Source organism: Dipodomys merriami, unplaced genomic scaffold, assembly GCF_024711535.1.
Source record: "Dipodomys merriami isolate MVZ:Mamm:240054 unplaced genomic scaffold, mDipMer1.0.p SCAF_8, whole genome shotgun sequence".
NCBI lineage: Eukaryota > Metazoa > Chordata > Mammalia > Rodentia > Heteromyidae > Dipodomys > Dipodomys merriami.
Window position 1 is genome coordinate 53,196,383 of NW_027206401.1, and position 18,803 is coordinate 53,215,185.

General features: G+C 45.4%; 1 protein-coding gene across 4 annotated transcripts in view; it reads right to left on the reverse strand.

The window, feature by feature from the left end:
* The window catches only part of Col19a1 (collagen type XIX alpha 1 chain), a 218,753-nt gene that overhangs the window by 39,009 nt on the left and 160,941 nt on the right, over positions 1–18,803 (reverse strand). For all 4 annotated transcript variants that reach the window (XM_070010079.1, XM_070010078.1, XM_070010080.1 and 1 more), the window contains 15 exons: positions 17,135–17,188; positions 15,526–15,561; positions 15,375–15,428; positions 14,547–14,600; positions 13,099–13,152; positions 12,398–12,487; positions 11,349–11,393; positions 11,194–11,271; positions 10,091–10,126; positions 9,956–10,000; positions 9,817–9,870; positions 7,900–7,941; positions 5,371–5,442; positions 5,241–5,294; positions 4,600–4,653 (listed from right to left, as the gene is read on the reverse strand). In XM_070010079.1, coding sequence (XP_069866180.1) covers positions 4,600–4,653; positions 5,241–5,294; positions 5,371–5,442; positions 7,900–7,941; positions 9,817–9,870; positions 9,956–10,000; positions 10,091–10,126; positions 11,194–11,271; positions 11,349–11,393; positions 12,398–12,487; positions 13,099–13,152; positions 14,547–14,600; positions 15,375–15,428; positions 15,526–15,561; positions 17,135–17,188 — 822 coding nt within the window. The remainder of the gene's footprint in view (positions 1–4,599; positions 4,654–5,240; positions 5,295–5,370; positions 5,443–7,899; positions 7,942–9,816; positions 9,871–9,955; positions 10,001–10,090; positions 10,127–11,193; positions 11,272–11,348; positions 11,394–12,397; positions 12,488–13,098; positions 13,153–14,546; positions 14,601–15,374; positions 15,429–15,525; positions 15,562–17,134; positions 17,189–18,803) is intronic.

An 18,803-nucleotide genomic window follows, 5' to 3' on the forward strand; every position in this document is an offset into this window, starting at 1 on the left:
GTTTTGCAACTACTGAAACCATGGTTTAGAAAACCATTGAATAATTCGGAAAAATAAACGCCACAAACATGCAGCAGAATCCAGGACTTTACACAATTATAAATGCATTTCCTAAAATATGGGAGTGGTAGTGATTTTTATTGCCTTGTCATGACAAGCAGATCAAGGTTTTGTTTGGAAACTTTGGTGTCCAGTATGTTCCAAAATTTTGAATTTTCAGATTTCTTTTTGGTGACTAGCTCTCTCTGTGTGTGTGCGCGCACGCGCGCGTGTGTGCAAGTACTGGGGCTTGAACTCAAGGCCTTGTACTCTGGGTTAGCATTTTTGCTCAGGGATGGCACTCAACCACATTTTGAGTCTGAAATATTCCCAGAAATGATACTGGCTATGGCATTTTCTAATAAACATAAATATTTCTGTAGCAAAAACATGATTTTCTGATACAGTAGAAAAACAGAGCAGACCCATGGAAGTTCAGGTCAGAGCTTGCTATCAGATGAATCTGCTAACCATGGCAGTTTTCTGGGTTCCCAGAGGCTCTCTGGACGGCAGCCCTGGGTGAAGTTTCTGTTAATAGAAACAGCAGCTGGCCCTTGGCAGCGGGAAGAGGAAAAATTCCTGTCTTATTTAGTATTTTTGTGCATTTCCACATCTCTGTAATCAATTTAGATAATTTCTACAATCAAGATCAAGTGAATACTCTGTTAAGCATGCACTGCATCAAGTTCTAGCTGAAGGGAGAAGGATGCATGAAAATGTACATATTTCCTCTTCTAACTCAGTGACAGAACACTGCCCTGGCACACCAAAAACTTCAGGTTCACTGTCTAGCATGGCCCAAAACATTCCATGTTCTAGACTGAACAGCTCTGCTCTTTCAAGAGTTCTTTTCTTACTAAGCAAAGATCCATTTTATATTATCCAAGTATTTTTATCATGGAAAGCCTGTGCCCTTTACTGTTATGCAATATGAATTTCTGTATACATTATGCAGATTAGTTGAAGTGGCCAGGTATAACATTACTGGAAAATTGTTTCTGAGAGTTCTAGAGACTGTGAGCAGGATCAAGGACAAATCTTAGCCTGTCCATCCAATAAAAAGAGATTGTATTATTTCAGTTTTATTTATACAATAGGTTATGGAGAAATACTGTAAAGAATCTCTGTGAACATGCCGAGATCCTATTCCTCATGTAATAAATACTGTGTTAAATCACATGTGTGCTGTATTTACGAAAAAAAAAAAAAAAACCATGCTGGACACAAGTGGATCATGCCTGTCTCCTACTCAGGAGTCTGATATCCAGAGGATTGTTGTTCAAAGCCAGCCTGGGCAGAAAAGTCTATGATACTTCATCTCCAAACTAACCAGCAAAAATCTGGGCTGGAGGTATAGCTCAAGTGGCAAAGTATCAGCTGAGGAAGCACGCTGAGTAAATGTGCAAAGTCCTGAGTTCAAGCCCTGGTATAATAAGTGTAGACTTATTTTTCCTTAAGATTATATAATCTCATTGGCACACAGTGTGTGTGGGAGATAGAGACTTTCTATTTGATCATCATTAATTTTATGAGTTTTTAACTTTGTAAATGCTAAGAAAAAATTTTCTATTAGGAATGGTAATTTTCAATTCGTGGATATGATATTTTATACTATAAATTTCTTTATTTTGATATACCTACATATTCAAAAATTATTTCCACATGTACATTATTACATATGCAAATGCATATGCACTTTTGAGACTAGTTTTATGCACAATATAAACTGGTTTTAGTCTGTACTGTGAGTCTGTGTAGAGACGCTGAGTGAGTTTTAAGGGTGTCCAATTTACAACCTTGGGGCTCACTGACCTATGATGACTACAATAAATGCTAAGCCTCAGTCCGTAGATTTAAAAAAACATTCTCAGCAGTCTCTCTGAAAAGTGAAATTCTATAATAAGGGTAAAATTACTCCAAATGCAAAATGGGCAAGGAGGTAATTCTAGAAGACAAGACAGTCATTAGAGAAGATAAATACAAATCTCAGCATATAGTGTCCAACTAAAATGGGTCTAATCATTTTGAGAACACACAATTTTCATTTTATTCCTTGCTTTGATATTTTGATTTTGCATATCATATCTAAGAAGATTCATTTTTTTCTATTGCTATAATTTATGACTAACAATATTTTTCACATCTTATCAATTATTATCCTTAAATATTGTCAGAAGACTTCCATTTCAAGCAAGGATTTTCTCTGACTATGAGAGACAGGCCTGTATTCTGTCAGCATCTTGTACATTCTGCCTTGAGTTGTACAGCAGTCTGTAAAAGAACATGGGCAGCTGTTTATCTAAGAGTAAAGTCAATCTTCTAAACTCTGAAACATTAAATTGATGATTTTGGGGGGAGGGAAGGGAGGTTAGTCTTGGGGCCTGAGTGCTGTCCCTGAGCTCTTTTGTTCAAGCTGATACTCTACACTTTGAGTTACAACTCTACTTCCTGTTAATTGGAGGTAAGAGTCTCAAGGAGACTTTCTGCCTGGTCTGGCTTTGAACCATGATCCTCAGATCTCAGTCTCTTGAAAAGCTAGGATATAGGTATGAGCTACTGGTAACTGGCTTTAAATAAGATATTAATAAAAGAAGGAACCTTCAAAGAGGTGGCCACCCCTGCATCTATTCATGAAGAACAGACATTTGAGCTTTTGTGAGAGTAAAGCTAATGCATGTGGTAAGCAGCACAGTTTGTTGGCCAGTTGGAAATGCATAGTTCTTGATAACACCTATATGAATACCTGTTAAGTTTTATTCACTTAAATCAGTAAGCTGTAATTTCACACAATATTGGAGACTGAGTAGAACACACAATTGTTTATTAGTGTTGAACTGTCTGGGAGACAAAAGATTCATTGTCCTCTCCTAGGCTTGGGGTCAATTATTCCTTCAATTCTCTCAGTACCTGGGATTTTCTTTAATGAATTTACTCTTCTTCCTCCCTCTCATTTTGGTCATGCTGAAGCTAGAATTGTTATCTGCCACATGAAAATAGAAAAACTACCTTGTATACACTAGCTTTCTGCTCTAATTTTTCTTGTTTACAAATCTGAAGCACTGGTGTAAACACAAGCATATTTTATACAAGTTAACATTGAAATTCAGTCAATATGTCACTCCTGGGATATCCACAGTCCTCCTGTTATGTAAAAACAAAGATAAAGCCAGGTGCCGGTGGCTCACACCTATCATCCTAGCTACTAAAGGGGCTGAGATAGAGGTTCAAGGTTCAAAGCCAGACCAGGCAGGAAAGTCTGTTGAGACTTCTATCTCCATACAACCACCAAAAGCCAGAAGTGGAACTGTACCTCAAAATGATAGGGCACCAGAATTGAGCCAAAAAAGCTCAGGGACAGTGAGTGCCCAGGTGCTGAGTTCAAGTCTCAGGACCAGAACACACACACACACACACACACACACACACACACACACACACACACACACTGCATACACATGCACACACACCATACAAGGTCCTACTAGAACTTATGCCACACAGTCTACTGAGCAAAATTATCAAACTGATACTTGCTAAGTTGCTTACTGGACTGAACAAACTTTTTGTCTTTGTTACAACTTTAAAAAAAACACAAAAGAAAAGGAACAGGGAATTCAGTTGGAGATGGTTGTTAGTTCTTAACTATTTGCAGAAGCATAAGGGAACTGCCCGTCAAGGACAAGGATATTCTTTGTCACACAGTATGCTGAACAAGCACCCTAAAGCCGTAAAGAATATAAACAATATCTCAGTTCAGCCAGAGAGCAAAGCATCTGGCGGAATCAAAATTAACTTCTAGTGAATTTAACTTAGTCATTTATCAAAACACCTGAATCCCAGTTATTTGCTGACCTCTCGGCTGTCACCTTCTCAGTTGCTTCTGAAGCTCTCTCAGGTGCAGGCAGCTAAAAGGTGTTGGACTACTGAAGTCCATCACTGTGCTGGGACTTAGTGAAACCCTCAGCAGAAAGCAGTAGCTCACTGACTCTTATTTTCAAAGGAAAATGCTTTAATGCTTTATTTAGAGATGAAAACAAATGTTCTCGTTCCTTCATTTTTAACTTTTGGAAAAAAACCCCAGACTTTTTCTATAATGCAATCAAGATTAATTAGAAACAATAACACATGATGACAATTTGTAAAGTGAAATGCAAATCTAGCCAGAAAAATAAACCGACTTCATACTGTCATAATTATATGCACTGACACCAAGGTTAGTATGTGCCACAGGGCTGAGTTTCATTAGTAACTTTTTGAGTAGTTATACAAAGGAGTTGCCACTTAATAAAGCAGTTTATGAATAAAATGGATCTTGATCCATGTCACCCCTTTCCACATTCTCACCATCCCTTCCCCAACCCACCCCTTCCTTCACTCTCCCTAATTCTGTAGGGTATACACTGCATTCTTGACTGCCTTCTTCCCTCTTCCTCCTCTTCATTCATCTTCTCCTCTCCTCTTCACCCCACCCCACCCCTTTCAAATACCTGCTTCTAATTGGTTTTTGAACGAGAAATGGATGTCCATTGGGTGAGGAGTCTGCTCTCCCGAGCCTCTTACCTCATCACCTTTCTCCCCAGGTGCTCCAGGGTAACCGCGCTCTCCTTTGCTTCCCTGGAAAGACAGGCAGTTCAGCTAGTGGCTCCAAGCACTTCAGTTTTTATTGTTTGGAATGACATAAAAAATTCTTTATCAAAAACTTGTGGTGGGGCTATATGGACAGAGTCCAGGAGCAAAGCAATAACAACCTTTGCAAACCTTTTATCTTACATTTCACAAAGTGTGTGTGTTTCACAAAGTGTGTGTGTGTGTGTGTGTGTGTGTGTGTGTGTGTTTGTGTGTGTGTGTGTGTGTGTGTGTGTGTGTGTGTGTGTGTGTGTGTGTAGTGCCAGTCCTGCGGCTTGACTAAGGGCCCGAGCACTGTCCCTGAGCTCTGGCACTCTACCACTTGAGCCACAGCTCCACTTCTGGTTCTTTGGTGGTTAACTGGATATAAGTCTCATGGACTTTCCTACCTGGGCTGGCTTTGAACCACAATCCCCAGATCTCAGCCTCCTGAGTAGTTAGGATTACAGGCATGAGCCACTGGCACTCAGCTTAAAAGACTGTATTTTAGACACTAAAATAGTGTATTTTCTCCTACACACCTTGAGTCCACAGAGTTTTATGTACACACTGGGAGTCCACAGCAGCCTTCTTACCTGTGGTCCCTCCCTTCCCGGGATCCCAGGAGGCCCACGTGGCCCCATGTCACCCTGTAGGAGAGAGAGGGCAGAACTGAGGGGGGGAAGTCTGCAGGGTTGGGTCCGCGCGCTTGGCCAGCCCCCTTACCTTCCCGGCCACAGACTCATACTGTCCAGGCTCCCCGGCAGGGACAGTGGCTTGGCAGTTGCCACAGAAGTTCTAATGAGAACAAAAGTCAGTTATGAGAGATTCACAGACAAATTATGAATGTGAGATTTTGGAATTTATGTGTTTTTGTGTGTGCATGTGTGTACGCATGTGTGTGTGTGCATGCACACCAGTACTGGGGCTTGAACTTAAGGACTCATGCTCTCACTTGTCTTTTTCCACTCAAGGCTAGTGCTCTACCACTAGAGACACACCTCCACTTCCGACGTTTTTCTGGTTAAGTAAAGAAAAAAGAGTTTCAGAAACCTTTCTGCCTGGGGTGGTTTTGAACGATAATCTTCAGATCTCAGTCTGTTGAGCAGCTGGGATTACAGGCATGAGCCTGTAATATGCATATGAGCCTGCATATGAGGTTGCAGCACTTTCGATGTCTCTGTTCTCAGAAATGTATTTACCTGACAACAAAGAGTTACTTTTTGAGGAATTTGATTTTTACAAAGCTCATCAATTCATAAGCTTTCACGAAGTTATGAATTTATGAGGTTTTATTTCAAATACATCTTAGTGATATTTAGAAGGAAGATTCCAAATAGATAAGAAAAAAAACCCATGTCTCAAAAATATAAATTTCTATTGCTTATAACATGTTTAAAACAGGAGCTGGTAGCATTCAACTTCTCAGGAAACAGATCTGAGAATTGTGGTTCAAAGCCAACCTGAGGCAGCAAAGTCTATGAGATGTTCCAATTAGCCACTGAAAATCTGGAAGTGGAGCCGTGGCTCAAATGGTAGAGCAACAGGTGGCCTTAAGCAAAAATCTAAGCAAGAGTATCAGCCCTGAGATCAAACTTTACTTCTGAAGGGCACCAAAAACAAAAAAAAAAAACCCAAAAACAAAAAATAGAACACAATAAAGGAGGTGCTCATGGCTCAGGCCTGTCATCCTAGCTCCTCAGGAGGCTGAAATCTGAGGGTTATGGTTTGAAGCCAGCCAGGGCAGGAACATCTGTGAGACTCTTATTTCCAATTAACCACCAAAAAGCCTACAGTGGAGCTGTGACTCAGGTGGTAGAACACCAACTGTGAGTGAAAAAGCTCAGGAACAGCACCCAAACCTTGAATTCAAGCCCCAGGAGCAGCACCTCCCCTCAAAAGGTCGGGGAGCTAATATTGAAAGTTGGAATAAACAGCAATGAAAGAGCTCACACCACCAATAAGATAAGGCATGGAATGACACGGAAAGAAGAAACTGGTAGGAAAAGGTTTTTCCTTTGGCAGGAAACTGGTATTCTGCAGAGTTCTGGGCGTCTTGTCAGTGGACCCAGGGACCAGGACATGACCCCAGTGTCAAATCCGGAAGACAGAAAGCCCAAGTGGAAGTCCTCTTCCCTTCTCTATAACCTTTAGTTAACTGGAAGAGCTGACAGTTAAGTGCCAGAGCTCTTGAGATAAACTTAAATCTTATCACCTCACTAAGGAAACAGCAGGAGGGACAAGTCCTGAGAAAGGCTTGCTTTTAAGTAAGTCTGGAATAAGAACATGACTGGCAAAGGCATACAATTAGGGCCACTAAGTGTGTGATACAATTTAACCATCATCAGAAGGCTGGGACTGGAGGTTCCTATTTCTCCATCTTTTTCATTAAAGGGCAGAATATTTAAATATGAAAAGAACATTGAAACTGGCCCTTGAGGAGAAGCTGGCTAGAACCCACGGCTATTTGCAATCTAATATTTTTAACTCAAAGAACAGTCCCGAAAATGTGACCATTGAGGGCACAAATGTTACATGATGGGAGAAGATGCTACAGCAAACTGTCTCCGAACTGTTAGCTGGGACCAGCTCTTCAAGAAGACAATTCTTCAAGCTGGGATACACACGCCAGGTGCCAGTGTTGATGTCTGTAATACCAGCTACTCAAGAGGCTGAGACCTGAGGATCACAGTTCAAAGCCAGCCCCAACAGAAAAGTCTGTGAGACTCTTGTCTCTAATTAACAGCCAAATGCCAGAAGTGGAGCTGTGGCTCAAGAGATAGAGCACCATCCTTGAGCAAAAAAGCTCAGGGACAGAGCCCAGGCCCTGAGTTCAAGCCCCAGTATTGGTATACATCAATAAATAAACTCATATAAATGGAATCCTCCTCTTCCTCACTTCTTCCCTCCCTCTCCCTCTCCTCTCCAGAGGGTTAGGGTTCATAGCAGAGACAAGTAGGCCAAAACCATTGCTCAGAGAGGCACAGCACCTACTGAGGTGTCGTGACATGACTTCTTATTCCTTTCCTGTGGCTCATTTCCCTCTCCCTCCCAAGCCAAAAAGAAGGAGAAGACTGGAGAGAAAGAATGGCACAGTTTATGGAAATGCACAGGCCTTTTTCTATCTTAACGATGTTCTGCCATTTAACAATGCAACTGGTGTTCAAGCTAAGCAATTAAGTCAGTTTCTGGTGAAAATTTCCTTCCTGATTTTTCCTACATTAATCTGACACTTCTTCCATAGTTGCAGAATACCTTGAGCAAGGCGCCGACATCTCCCAGGAGAGGCAGTGCAACCTGTAGTTAGGGAAGAGGAGAGGGAACAGGAATGTACATGCGTACACAGACAGCACAGAGCACACGCCATGGAGGCCGTGTGCACACACAGACATCATGTCAGACGAAGGGCTTCTAGACCCTCACTGCCAGGTCATCAGCTTAGCATGGTTCCAAGTCAAGAAACCACAGGTGGCACTGACAGCACTCAGAACTTTCTGAGAAATAAGTCATTTTCTTGCACATGAACATGTAAATTTAGACATTGTTTCAACTCTATCATATGCTTTAGCTTCATGACATACCAACCTGCATGCTTTCCTACCACATTTCTGGTTTTCAGTAATGTATAAAGATAAATCTATCAAGATATCAGTGGCTCACACCGGTAACCTGAACTGCTCAAGAGGCTGAGCTCAGAGGATTGAGGTTCAAAGACAGAGGGGCAGGAAAGTCCATGTGACTCTTAGCTCCAATTAATCAGTCAAAAGCCAGAGGTAGAGCTGTGGCTCAAGTGGTAGATCCTTGAGCACAAAAAGCTCAGGGACAGTGCCACGCCCTGAGTATAATCTGCATTCAGGCCCTGGGACCAGCACACACAAAAAGAGTAATGAGGGGCTGGGAAGGTGGCTCAGTGATAGAGCGCTTGCCTTGTATGCCTGAGGCCCTGGGTTCGATTCCTCAGCACCACATAAGCAAAAAGAAAAAAGCCAGAAGTGGCACTGTGGCTCAAGTAGTAGAGCACTAGCCTTGAGCTGAAGAGCTGAGGGACAGCGCCCAGGCCCAGAGTTCAGGCCCCATGACCGGACCCCCTCCCGCCCCCCCCCCCCCGCAAAAAAAAAGAGTAATGAATGACTCATCCAAAGAGTGAGTGTTGCCCTTTGCAAAGTGCACTGCTGAGCTGTGGAGGAATGAAATGATTATGAGATGAATGGACTTGCCTTCCAGCTGGTTCTCATGGAAGTTCAAAGAAACTGCTCTAATGCTGGAGGAGACCAACATAGCTAGCATGGCTTGTGTTCCGGCCTCAAGTCTAAATCAGTTTTCTTTCTGAGTCTTTTCTGTGCCCACAGAGCCCTTTCTGGGCTCCAGGCAGGGCGGGGTCCCCAGGGGCCCAGCAGTGGAGCTGATGCCGGCCACAGGGGTCTCTGTGCAGCATCCCTGCTAGACATGGCATGAGCCGGGTGGGAGGCAGAAGGGCCTGGGGACCTAGAAACCAGCTTTGGATTTTATTATACAAAACTCTTAATGCAATGTCATGGCCGTATGGCTCTCAAACGAGAATGGCAGAGTCTGAGGCTATTTAAAGGGACTGCACTGTTGCTCAAAGCAAGGTTTATCCTAAAATAAAACTCTAGAACACATGCTCAGTGTCTGAGCCAAATTTCATAATTTGGTCATCTCAGAAGTGCAAAGCCACAGAACCAAAGTACCCATAGGGAACTTACTCACAAACTTTTGTTTAGAAAAATCAAATTCCCTTACTAGAATTAGGAAGAACGGGAATTGGAGCATATATTTTATCTGTGTTTCCCATGGAACTAAGACATTAGGTTTTGGGGCTTAGCCCTGGGCAAAAGTGGACAGCTGAATTCTACCCTTAGGAAATAAGCATTACACCACACACACCACACACACACACACACACACACACACACACACACACACACACACACACACACACACACACACACACACACACACACACACACACACACACACACACACTGACCCAGCTTGAACATTTTTTCCCTCTCTACAAAATAACAGGATAAAAAAGATCACTGTGTAGTCACCAAGAATTCTAATTAGTTTGGACAACAGAACTCATTAGGTAGACAGTTTGACTCCTAATGTATTAAAGATACACAAGTCAGGCCCAGGCTATCTGCGTACCGGCTCTCCTGGTGGGCCCGGGGGGCCTGGGTTCCCGTCTCTCCCCGGAGCTCCCTGCAAACAGAGGTGTGGGGGTCAGACCTGTGGTTGGCCTGGCTACAGGGTGTTGGAGTGGAGGGTTAGTCAAGAACAGCCTTACGTGATTCCCGGGGGCTCCTGGCAGCCCAGGGAGACCTCGTGGGCCCTAGAAAAGGAAGAAAATAAAAAGTCTCTTAAAAGGACTTTCACTTATTTCCTCTAAATAAGAATCAGATTTGCTGTGCTGAGAGCCTACCTGAATACCTGGCTCTCCGGCTGGTCCCGGGGAGCCCTGTGTAAAATAAGCGATGGTTACTACAATTCTCCTAGGATTGTCCACACATCACCGGTTTTGTAAAAAGATTTCTCCACACTCTGGACACTGTCCCCTGGCCATCCTCCACTACACACCTGTGGCTAGGTGTCAGCAATTTGCTCAGATCCATGGGGCATCTCTCATTTGTTCCTGAGAGTGAGACTCGATGGTGGCTGAACTCTACCTGATCACAAACCGCCAGTGCTTCCTTTCCCGTCTTCCTTCTCACAGAAATCACTGGAACCAGGGTTTAGTCATAGGACTTGAGTTAAAACGTTATCTGTTATTATTTCCTATTTTTAGAAAACTAGAATTTGGACAAACTTAAATGAAGCTGAGATGATGAGAGACCATAATGACACTGATTCTATCTTCATTTCATAGCCACAGACCAAGGATTTAGGAACTCACAGCCTACACCAAGTAAAGACCTCATCATCAATTTTCTTTTCTTATCTTTAAAATAAGTGTTTCTATCACTGCCATTGTGAAAGCCATTTGCTCCCTTCCAATTTACACTGTGACCCTAGTGGATTGTTTCTTTAAATTCATTATCTTCTTAGCAACTTTCTTTGTTTAACAATTTCTCATCTCCAATGGCTGCTTCTGCTTTTGCTATTATGGTTTGATGTGTCCCCCTAAAGTTCTGGAGTCATAAACCGAGTCCCCACATTCCTGTGTGGATGCTGTGTGGGGAGCAGTCCTGCCAGTGGACCCCCCAAGCCCAGTGTCCCCTCTCCCAAGGCGGCTTTGCTGGCTTTGTGAAGAGGAGGAGGAACCCAGTGCCAGAGGTTCACACTTTTCATCCCAGCTGCTCAGGAGGCTGAGATCTAAGGACCATGGTTCAAACTCAGCCTGGGCAGAAAAGTCTGTGAGATTCTTATCTTCAATGAACCAGCAAAAAGGCAGAAACAGAGCTGTGGCTCAAGTGGTAGAGCACCAGCCGTGAATAACAGAGCCAAATGAGAGCAGGGAAACCCTGAGTTCAAGCCTTAATACTGGCACATACACAAATAAAAAGTACCTGAGTGGATCACACTTACCATTCTGCCGGGAATTCCTACCCCTGGGGGCCCCACGTCCCCTGGGGAGCCATGGATCCCGGGAAGCCCTCGCTCGCCCTGTGGGGAGAAGCAGGCCCGTTAGTGCAAGCCCACCATGTGGTTATTCTCCTGAAGCAGCTGTGAGGGCTCTGTACCTTTGGGCCTCGGGGTCCAGGCACTCCAGGCCGTCCATCTAACCCCTGAAAGGGGACAAAACAAACAAACAACTTCTTAAGACCTTGAAAACAGTCTAGAAGTCCCAATTCGTTGTTCATTTTACTTGAGTTAATAAGCCTCTTCTGCACAAAGAATTAAGGACTCGACTCAGACAAATCTCAGTAGGTTAAAGGTATTTACATAATTACTTTAAAATGAGGTGGAGGCCAGTGGCTCACACTTGTAGTCGTAGATACTTGGGAGGCTGGGATTGGGAGGCTCAAGGTTCATGGTCAGTCTTGTCTAGGTAGGAAAGTTTGCCTCAGGCTCAATGGAGGAGGTTGGGAGGGTCACAGGACAGCCCTGGGAGAAGCCCGCAAAGGTCTATCTTGGCATATACCTGTGACTCCAGCAATGTGGGTGGACCACGGGGGTGGAAAGCAAGAGCTTATTCTAAAACAGCCATCAAAAAGCAGGGCTGCAGGTACAACCCACGGGTTAGCACTGGCCTAGCAAGGTTGAAGCCCTGACTCAACTCCAGTCCACCAACAAAACAAAAAGCATTAAAAATAAAGCACCGCGGTTTTGTGGGAGACGCCTGGCACAGTGCGCCAGAAGCCCATGCGGTCAGCACCAGCCTGGGCACAGCCCAGGGGGAAATGTCATCTTTGTCTCCAGGCAGAGGAAGGTTTTGGTTTTAAACCAGTGGCTCCTACCTGCAATACTACCTTTTCAAGGGGCTGAGATCCTGAGGATCATGGTTCCAAGACAAAAAAAAAAAAAATCCTTGACACTCTATTTCCAATTAATTAGCCAAAGTATGGACTGGAAGCATGGTTCAGGTAACAGAGCACCAGGTGAGCAAGCAAGCAGAATAAGCTTGTGTTAAAACTTCAATATTGGCAAAAAGGGGTAAAAAATCTATGCACAGGATTCAGAGGGCCCCAACTCCTCCTTGAATCACGTGTAAGACATCCCACGAGTTATTTTTCTCTCCAGCACACATTCAGAGCTGTTTCCAGCCATTTCTTGGAAGGTTGGCACATACCGGTTCCCCGAGCAGGCTTCTCCCTGGAGGGCCGGCCTCCCCTTTTGGGCCTGGGAGTCCTGGGGGGCCTGTGGTCCCGCCTGCATCCCCCTGAGGAAACAAGACCACCTTACTGAGAGCAGCTGGGCCTGGCCGGCCAGAAGCATCCGCCCGCCACACGCTGGCCAAGGCCGGGCAGTGAGCTAGGTCACTGCAGGCACCAACCTCCCATTCCTTACAGCCTTCACATTCATACTGAGTTTCTGGACATAAGGTCAGTAGGATCATGAAACACATTCCATTCGCACAAACAGCACTGATTTAGACAGTCAACTATTATGTGCATACAGTCACTCAGTGTGGACATGCTCCAACAACACAGACATCTATCTATCCTAAAGGATGAGAGTCTTTAGTTCTTAACAGAGTTGGTGTCTGCATGGACAGCCTCTGTGTCCTCTGTCCTCTCTAGATGATCCCTCCTGTCTTCTGTCCTTATCTCTAGCTGTACTCCTCTGGCCACACGAAGGTTCTGGCAGAGCTGGGCTGGCCGCAGCACACAGTCAGTCAGGGCCAGGACAGCCGCAGTGCACAGTTGCAGCCCAACTGTCCAGGGCTTATCTTATGTGAATGTCTCCCCTGAACCCCAGGCCATCTCACCCTGAACTTCCATGACCCTGAGTGTGTTGTGCTCCACACAGCCAGGGATGTGTGAACTGTACCTTCTCTCCTTTATCGCCTTGCTTTCCTGGAGTCCCTGGCTCCCCCGGCAATCCCTGGAAAATTCAGAATTAAAGGGAACATGCAATGGGAACATCTGTTATCAAGATCATCAGGATCACCATTCCATCTGTGAATCTTTGTAAGAGAGCAGAACTTAACCATCTCTAGAGAGATGGGTTGGTTTGGACCTGGTAGGAAAAATACAGTTGAGATAGGTGATTTGTTCTAAGTGAAGCTGACTGGATATAATGGGATGAGAGAGACAGACAGACAGACAGAGAGACAGAGACACAGAGAGAGAGACAGAGAGAGAGAGAGAGAGACAGAGAGAGAGAGAGACAGAGACAGAGACAGAGACAGAGAGAGACAGAGACACAGACAGAGAGACAGAAATAGAGATAAAGAGAGGAGAGAGACAGTCAAAAAGACAGAGACAATTATCTTTATTCCATTAGCCACCAAAAGTTGGAAGTAGAGTTCTGGCTCAAGTGGTAGAATTTCAGCTTTGAGCAAAATAGCTCAGGGACAGCACCCAGGACCTGAGTTCAAGCCTCAGTTTTCCCCTCCAACAGGCATGCAAAGAAAGAGAAGGAAAAGAGAGGAGGGTATGGGAAGGGGAAGAGAGGGGAGGGAAGAAAGGGAAAGGGAAGGGTAGGTGAAGGGAGGGGAGACAGAGACACAAATCTTTCAGCCCTCACTTGCTCTCAGGGGGCAGGAGGCTCTCATGGGGAGAGCAGAAGACAGCAGATGCTTCCAGTGCTTTCCATAGGTGGGGATTCATGCTGAGCCATTGGCTCTCTTCTGGCTTTTCCTTATGTCCTGACATTTCCAGTGTTTACTCCAAGAACCCTCTGTGTGCATGGCCAATGCAGTTATTCAGTTTCCCAGACCAGTTTACTGGGCTGACTCCCCAAGAACCCTGCAGGGGCTGTGTGGAGGGAGCTCTGCTAGTAGCCTGGACACGAGGTGTACTGGGGGTCTGTGGACACGACAGGACACAGGGTGGGGTTCAGGGTGGACACGACAGGACATGGGGTGCACTGAGGTTCTGTGGACATGACAGGACACAGGGTACACTGGGGTTTGGGGTGGACACGACAGGACACAGGGTGCACTGGGGCTCTGTGGACATGACAGGACACGGGGTGTGCTGGGGCTCTGTGGACACGACAGGACACAGGGTGGGCTGGGGTTCGGGTGGACAAGACAGGACACAGGGTGTGCTGGGGTTTGGGGTAGATGCGACAGGACACAAAGCGCTGGGGTTCTGTGGACATGACAGGACATGGGGTGGGCTCTGGCTCTGTGGACATGATAGGACACGGGATGAGCTGAGGTTCTGTGAGGGACAGGAAGCTATGTCTTTGAGAAATGTAGCACAACTCAGCTACATGAGCACCTACAACTTCCCACATCTTAATTTCCAGGAACTGACGATGGTACTTACGACGTCTCCCCGCGGTCCTTGCGGCCCCATGGTGCCAGGTGGTCCTTGCTCACCCTGAAATAGAAGGTGGCTTGCTCTTCCTTTGTTGAAAAGAACTAGTCCTGAATGTCTTTAGGAGGGTGGGGGAATGGAACTCAGGGCTTCACACTTGCTACGCAAGTACTCCAGCAATTGAGCTATGCCCTTCATTCTTTTATTTTTCTTTTGTTTGAAAGTAGAGTCTCATAAACTTTGCCCAGGATGGTCTCTAACTCATGACTCTCCTGTAGATGGAATTAGAAGCATGTGTCACCATGCCCATCCTGAACCTGAGTATCTGTAGAATAGATTGCCCAACGCTTCATCTTCTATGCCTGATGCTGGCATCTCCTCTGGGGATACTAAGGTGGTTCTAGATGTTTCACTAATGGTTCTGGTTTTACCAGCAGGGGACGGCTGGGAGCCCACAGTGTACATCTCTCCTGCCCTTCCCTCACATGGCTCTTTCTGAGCACTCCTGCAGGCGCAGAGCTGGGAGCCTCAGCCTCTCCCTCTGGGGATGCTGGGTACTTGTGATTTAGAGACAGCACCCTGGATCCCAGTCCTTTAACAGGTGCAGCTCAGGATCATGGATTTAGCTGACTGTGTATACGTGGGAAGCCTTTTAGGGATGCTATGTGTGCTGACAAAAGAAGTTTTGACTCCTGTGGTGAAGCAGAGGTTGCTACAGCTGTGATGAAGCCCGGTGGGAAAATTGCCCTGAACAAGGTCCCCGGGAGCTACACCCAGGCTCCTTTCAAACTCGGAGAGGGTGTGGCTGCCCTTCCCCCACCCCATCAGCAGCCATACCTTCAGTCCTGGGCTCCCTGGCCAGCCAGGTGGACCCGTGTCTCCCAGTTCTCCCTAAAATGCCAGTGGGAGGGAGAGTCAAGAGTTACAACCAGATTCAGAGGCTCGCTGTGGTGTGGCCGCACGGAGGGCAAGGACGCCAGGCACTCACCTTCATCCCTGGGGACCCGCCTGCCCCAGGCGCCCCCTGTGAAGGAAGGGAGGGTGTGAGCACTGTGCACTGACACCAGGGGCTGCCTTAAGGAGGTGTGGCCACAGCACCTGATTTGGGACACTTGTGGCCAATTGACAAGCACTCATTTATTTTACTTTCTCTAGCCTTGCTGCCCTAGGGGCACATTTTCATGCTCGGATTTGAATTCAGAGCCTCACAGACACCACACTCTACCACTGGAGTCAGCCCAAAGCCCTCTGCTCCCCAGGGCCTGCCTCAGACCTCAATCCTCCTACATTCAGCCTCCTTTGCAGCCTGCACTGAGGGGCACAGCACTGCACCTGGCTTATTGATTCAGATAAGGTCTTGGTAACTTTTTGCCCAGGCTGGTCTCAAACCACTCAAATCCTCCTGAACTCTGCTCTCAGGTAGCTAGGACTACAGGTGTGAGCCACCACACTTGGCTGCCATGGTTGTAGTAGCCATCCCTGCATTCTTGGCTTAGCTGGTATGGTTACAATTTGCCTCACATTACATTTCCCAGAGAATTAAAGCTTCAGATGAGGGTTGGGAAGAGACTCGAAGGCAATGTTTGCTGGTGGCCCTTCTATCAGGAATAGGTGCTTAATTTTAAATAAACAGAAAAATAGTAAGATAATCCAAGAGCACAATATGCATTTCTTACTTTCTATTGCATATTCACCTGTTTGATAAATATAATTTGCATCACTATCAGAATTTTGACAAAAGGCATTGTTAATTTAAATTCTGCAGTGTGATGTTTCATAGAGGAGCATTCATACCTGGTAACTCATACCAATAGATAAAAATACCTGCTTCACACAACCAAGGCTTAGAGAGTTGTTGCGTGATAGCCCCTAACAAGTTTTAAAATAAAAGGCAAGCCATTCACAAAGCCTGTTTTAAAAAAAACATACATAGAATCAGAAGTAACAGAAATGAGAGGAGACAGGTGAGGAGCAGAGTCCCACAGGAGTGGCGATGGCTGTGGTGCTGCTCGTCTCCCCTTCTACCTGGGCTGCAGGGTCCCCCAGAAAGACAGAACCAGGCGTGGGTGATTCTTCCTTGCTCCCAGGAGAAGCCGTTTCTGGATGCTCTGTCTCTTCACTAGGGTGGCAATGGCACAGTGAGCTAACTGCCTGCTTGTGCCAGAAAAGGTGTCCAGTGTCTCCCCTGGCAGTGGCGGCCTTGCGTGCACCAGCCCGGCACAGTGGAAGCACATTTTGATGCTAAGGCAGGGCCTCCTCCTGGAGCAGCTTGGCCGTGGTCCCCAGTCTGCTGGGCCCGGTGAGGGCAGCCTGCCCCGTCCCTGCAAGCCGTCTGCAGGGGCTATCTATGTGCCTGCTCTCCTGCTCTGCCACACTCTCTCCTGTCTCCTCCAGCTGTGTGAGTGTATGGCCCAAATTCTCTCCTTACCGTGCCAGGGCCCAGGCCACTCTGCTGCTCTGAACTCTCTGGTAGCTGAGCTATGCACTGGCCTCATCAAATAAAAGAGACAACCACAGACTATAAAATTATGGTTGCTCTGGAAAAGTATGCTTTTTCTTTTGATATTTTTCTCTGGGCTCAAAGTTGAAATACTCACAGGCTCTCCTTTTTGTCCTTTAGACCCCAGGAACCCTGGCAACCCGGTTTCACCCTGAGAAAGCAAGAAGAAAGGTGATTTTTTAAATTGTTTGTGTGTATTTGTGTGTGTGTGTGTGTGTGTGTGTGTGTGTGTGCACGCGTGCGCACACGCGTACACGCCTCCAGCTCTCACTTGGCTTTTGCACTCCAGGCTGCCACTCTACTGCTTAAGCTGTGCCTGAACTTCTGGCTTTTTACTGGTTAGTTGGAGATCAGAGACTTTCCTTGCCAGGCTGGCTTGGAACCTGGGTTCTCAGATCTCAGCCTCCCGAGCAGCTAGGACTGCAGGCAATTTTCACATGCCATCAGACCAGCACCGCTCAGGGGTCAGGCTCTCCCCACCACAAATCATCTACGAATAGGGCTATGCCCTAACAATGTGCTGCAGGCACTCCCCAGCACCTTTGGCTCTTCCCAACCTGGAACATTCCATTACGATATGTAACACTCATGTGACACACCACTATTTTTCAGAGAAAGAGCATCTTAGCGTAGAAACAAATTTTGATTTGGCATATCAAATGCAATTAAAAACCTGTTTGTGACTTCTTTTTCTTTCTTTTTACTGGAGGGAGAGAGAAAACAATCCTCTGCATGGACCAGCAGGCCTGCTGCATGGACCAGCACCAACTAAGAAGGCGTTCTGGTCAATGGAGGCCATTTGAAATGCTCAGAATGTTTAGAAATGTCTGCTAAGTTCTGCTCAAACCTTTGGCAGAGGGATTGGCATGTGGCACAAAGGCTGCGTTTTCAACAATGTGAGTAGGAATCCTCACAGGAAGGAATTCTGTCACTAATGGGACTCGGCAGACCCAAATGGTAAAACGAGGCTATTAGAAGATGCTGAATGCCAACACCCTCAACCTCAGGAGTCTTTGCACGGTGACATTCTCTTTTACACTTCTGTACTTTGGTACATCTCTGTACCAAAAAGCACAAAGCTGACACCAAGCCTTAGTAAACAAGGTGCTTAAAGTGTAATTAGCAGATTTACAAAGAAAACGTATTCTGTATTTCCCTCTGTACTCCCACCCTTGTGAATTTAGTATTTACCTTTCAGTCTACATTTTTATACTTTTCTGGACATGGAGAATTACAAAATATAGTAATTTAAGTGTTTAAAATAATATCCATAGAGATTTATCTTTTTTAAATTATCATTCATTATACAAAAGGATATTTCCATACATGCACATTAGGAACTTAAATCAAATTGGTTCCCCCTAATATTTTTTTCTTATTCCATCATCTCTTCCCCTTTTAAAGCTATTTCTTTCAATGAGTTTCATGCTATATTATATTACATACAATATGTATATTATATATAATGTATATTTTTACTCAAATCTCTAACATTCTGTACATTGGGCTTTTTTTGGTTCAACATTGTTCTTTCCTTACCTTTTCTTCCTTTTTCCCTTTCTTTCTTTTTTTTTCTGTTTAGGTGGTACTGAGGAATTGAACCCAGAGCTTCATGCATGCTAGGCAAGCACTCTACCACTAAGCCACATTCCCAGCCCTTCTTCCTTTCTTTATGTCAGCACTAGGGCTGAACTCAGGGCCTTGTACTCTTGCTTAGCTTTTTGCTCAAGGCTTAAGCTCTACCACTTGAGCCAAAGCCTCCAGCT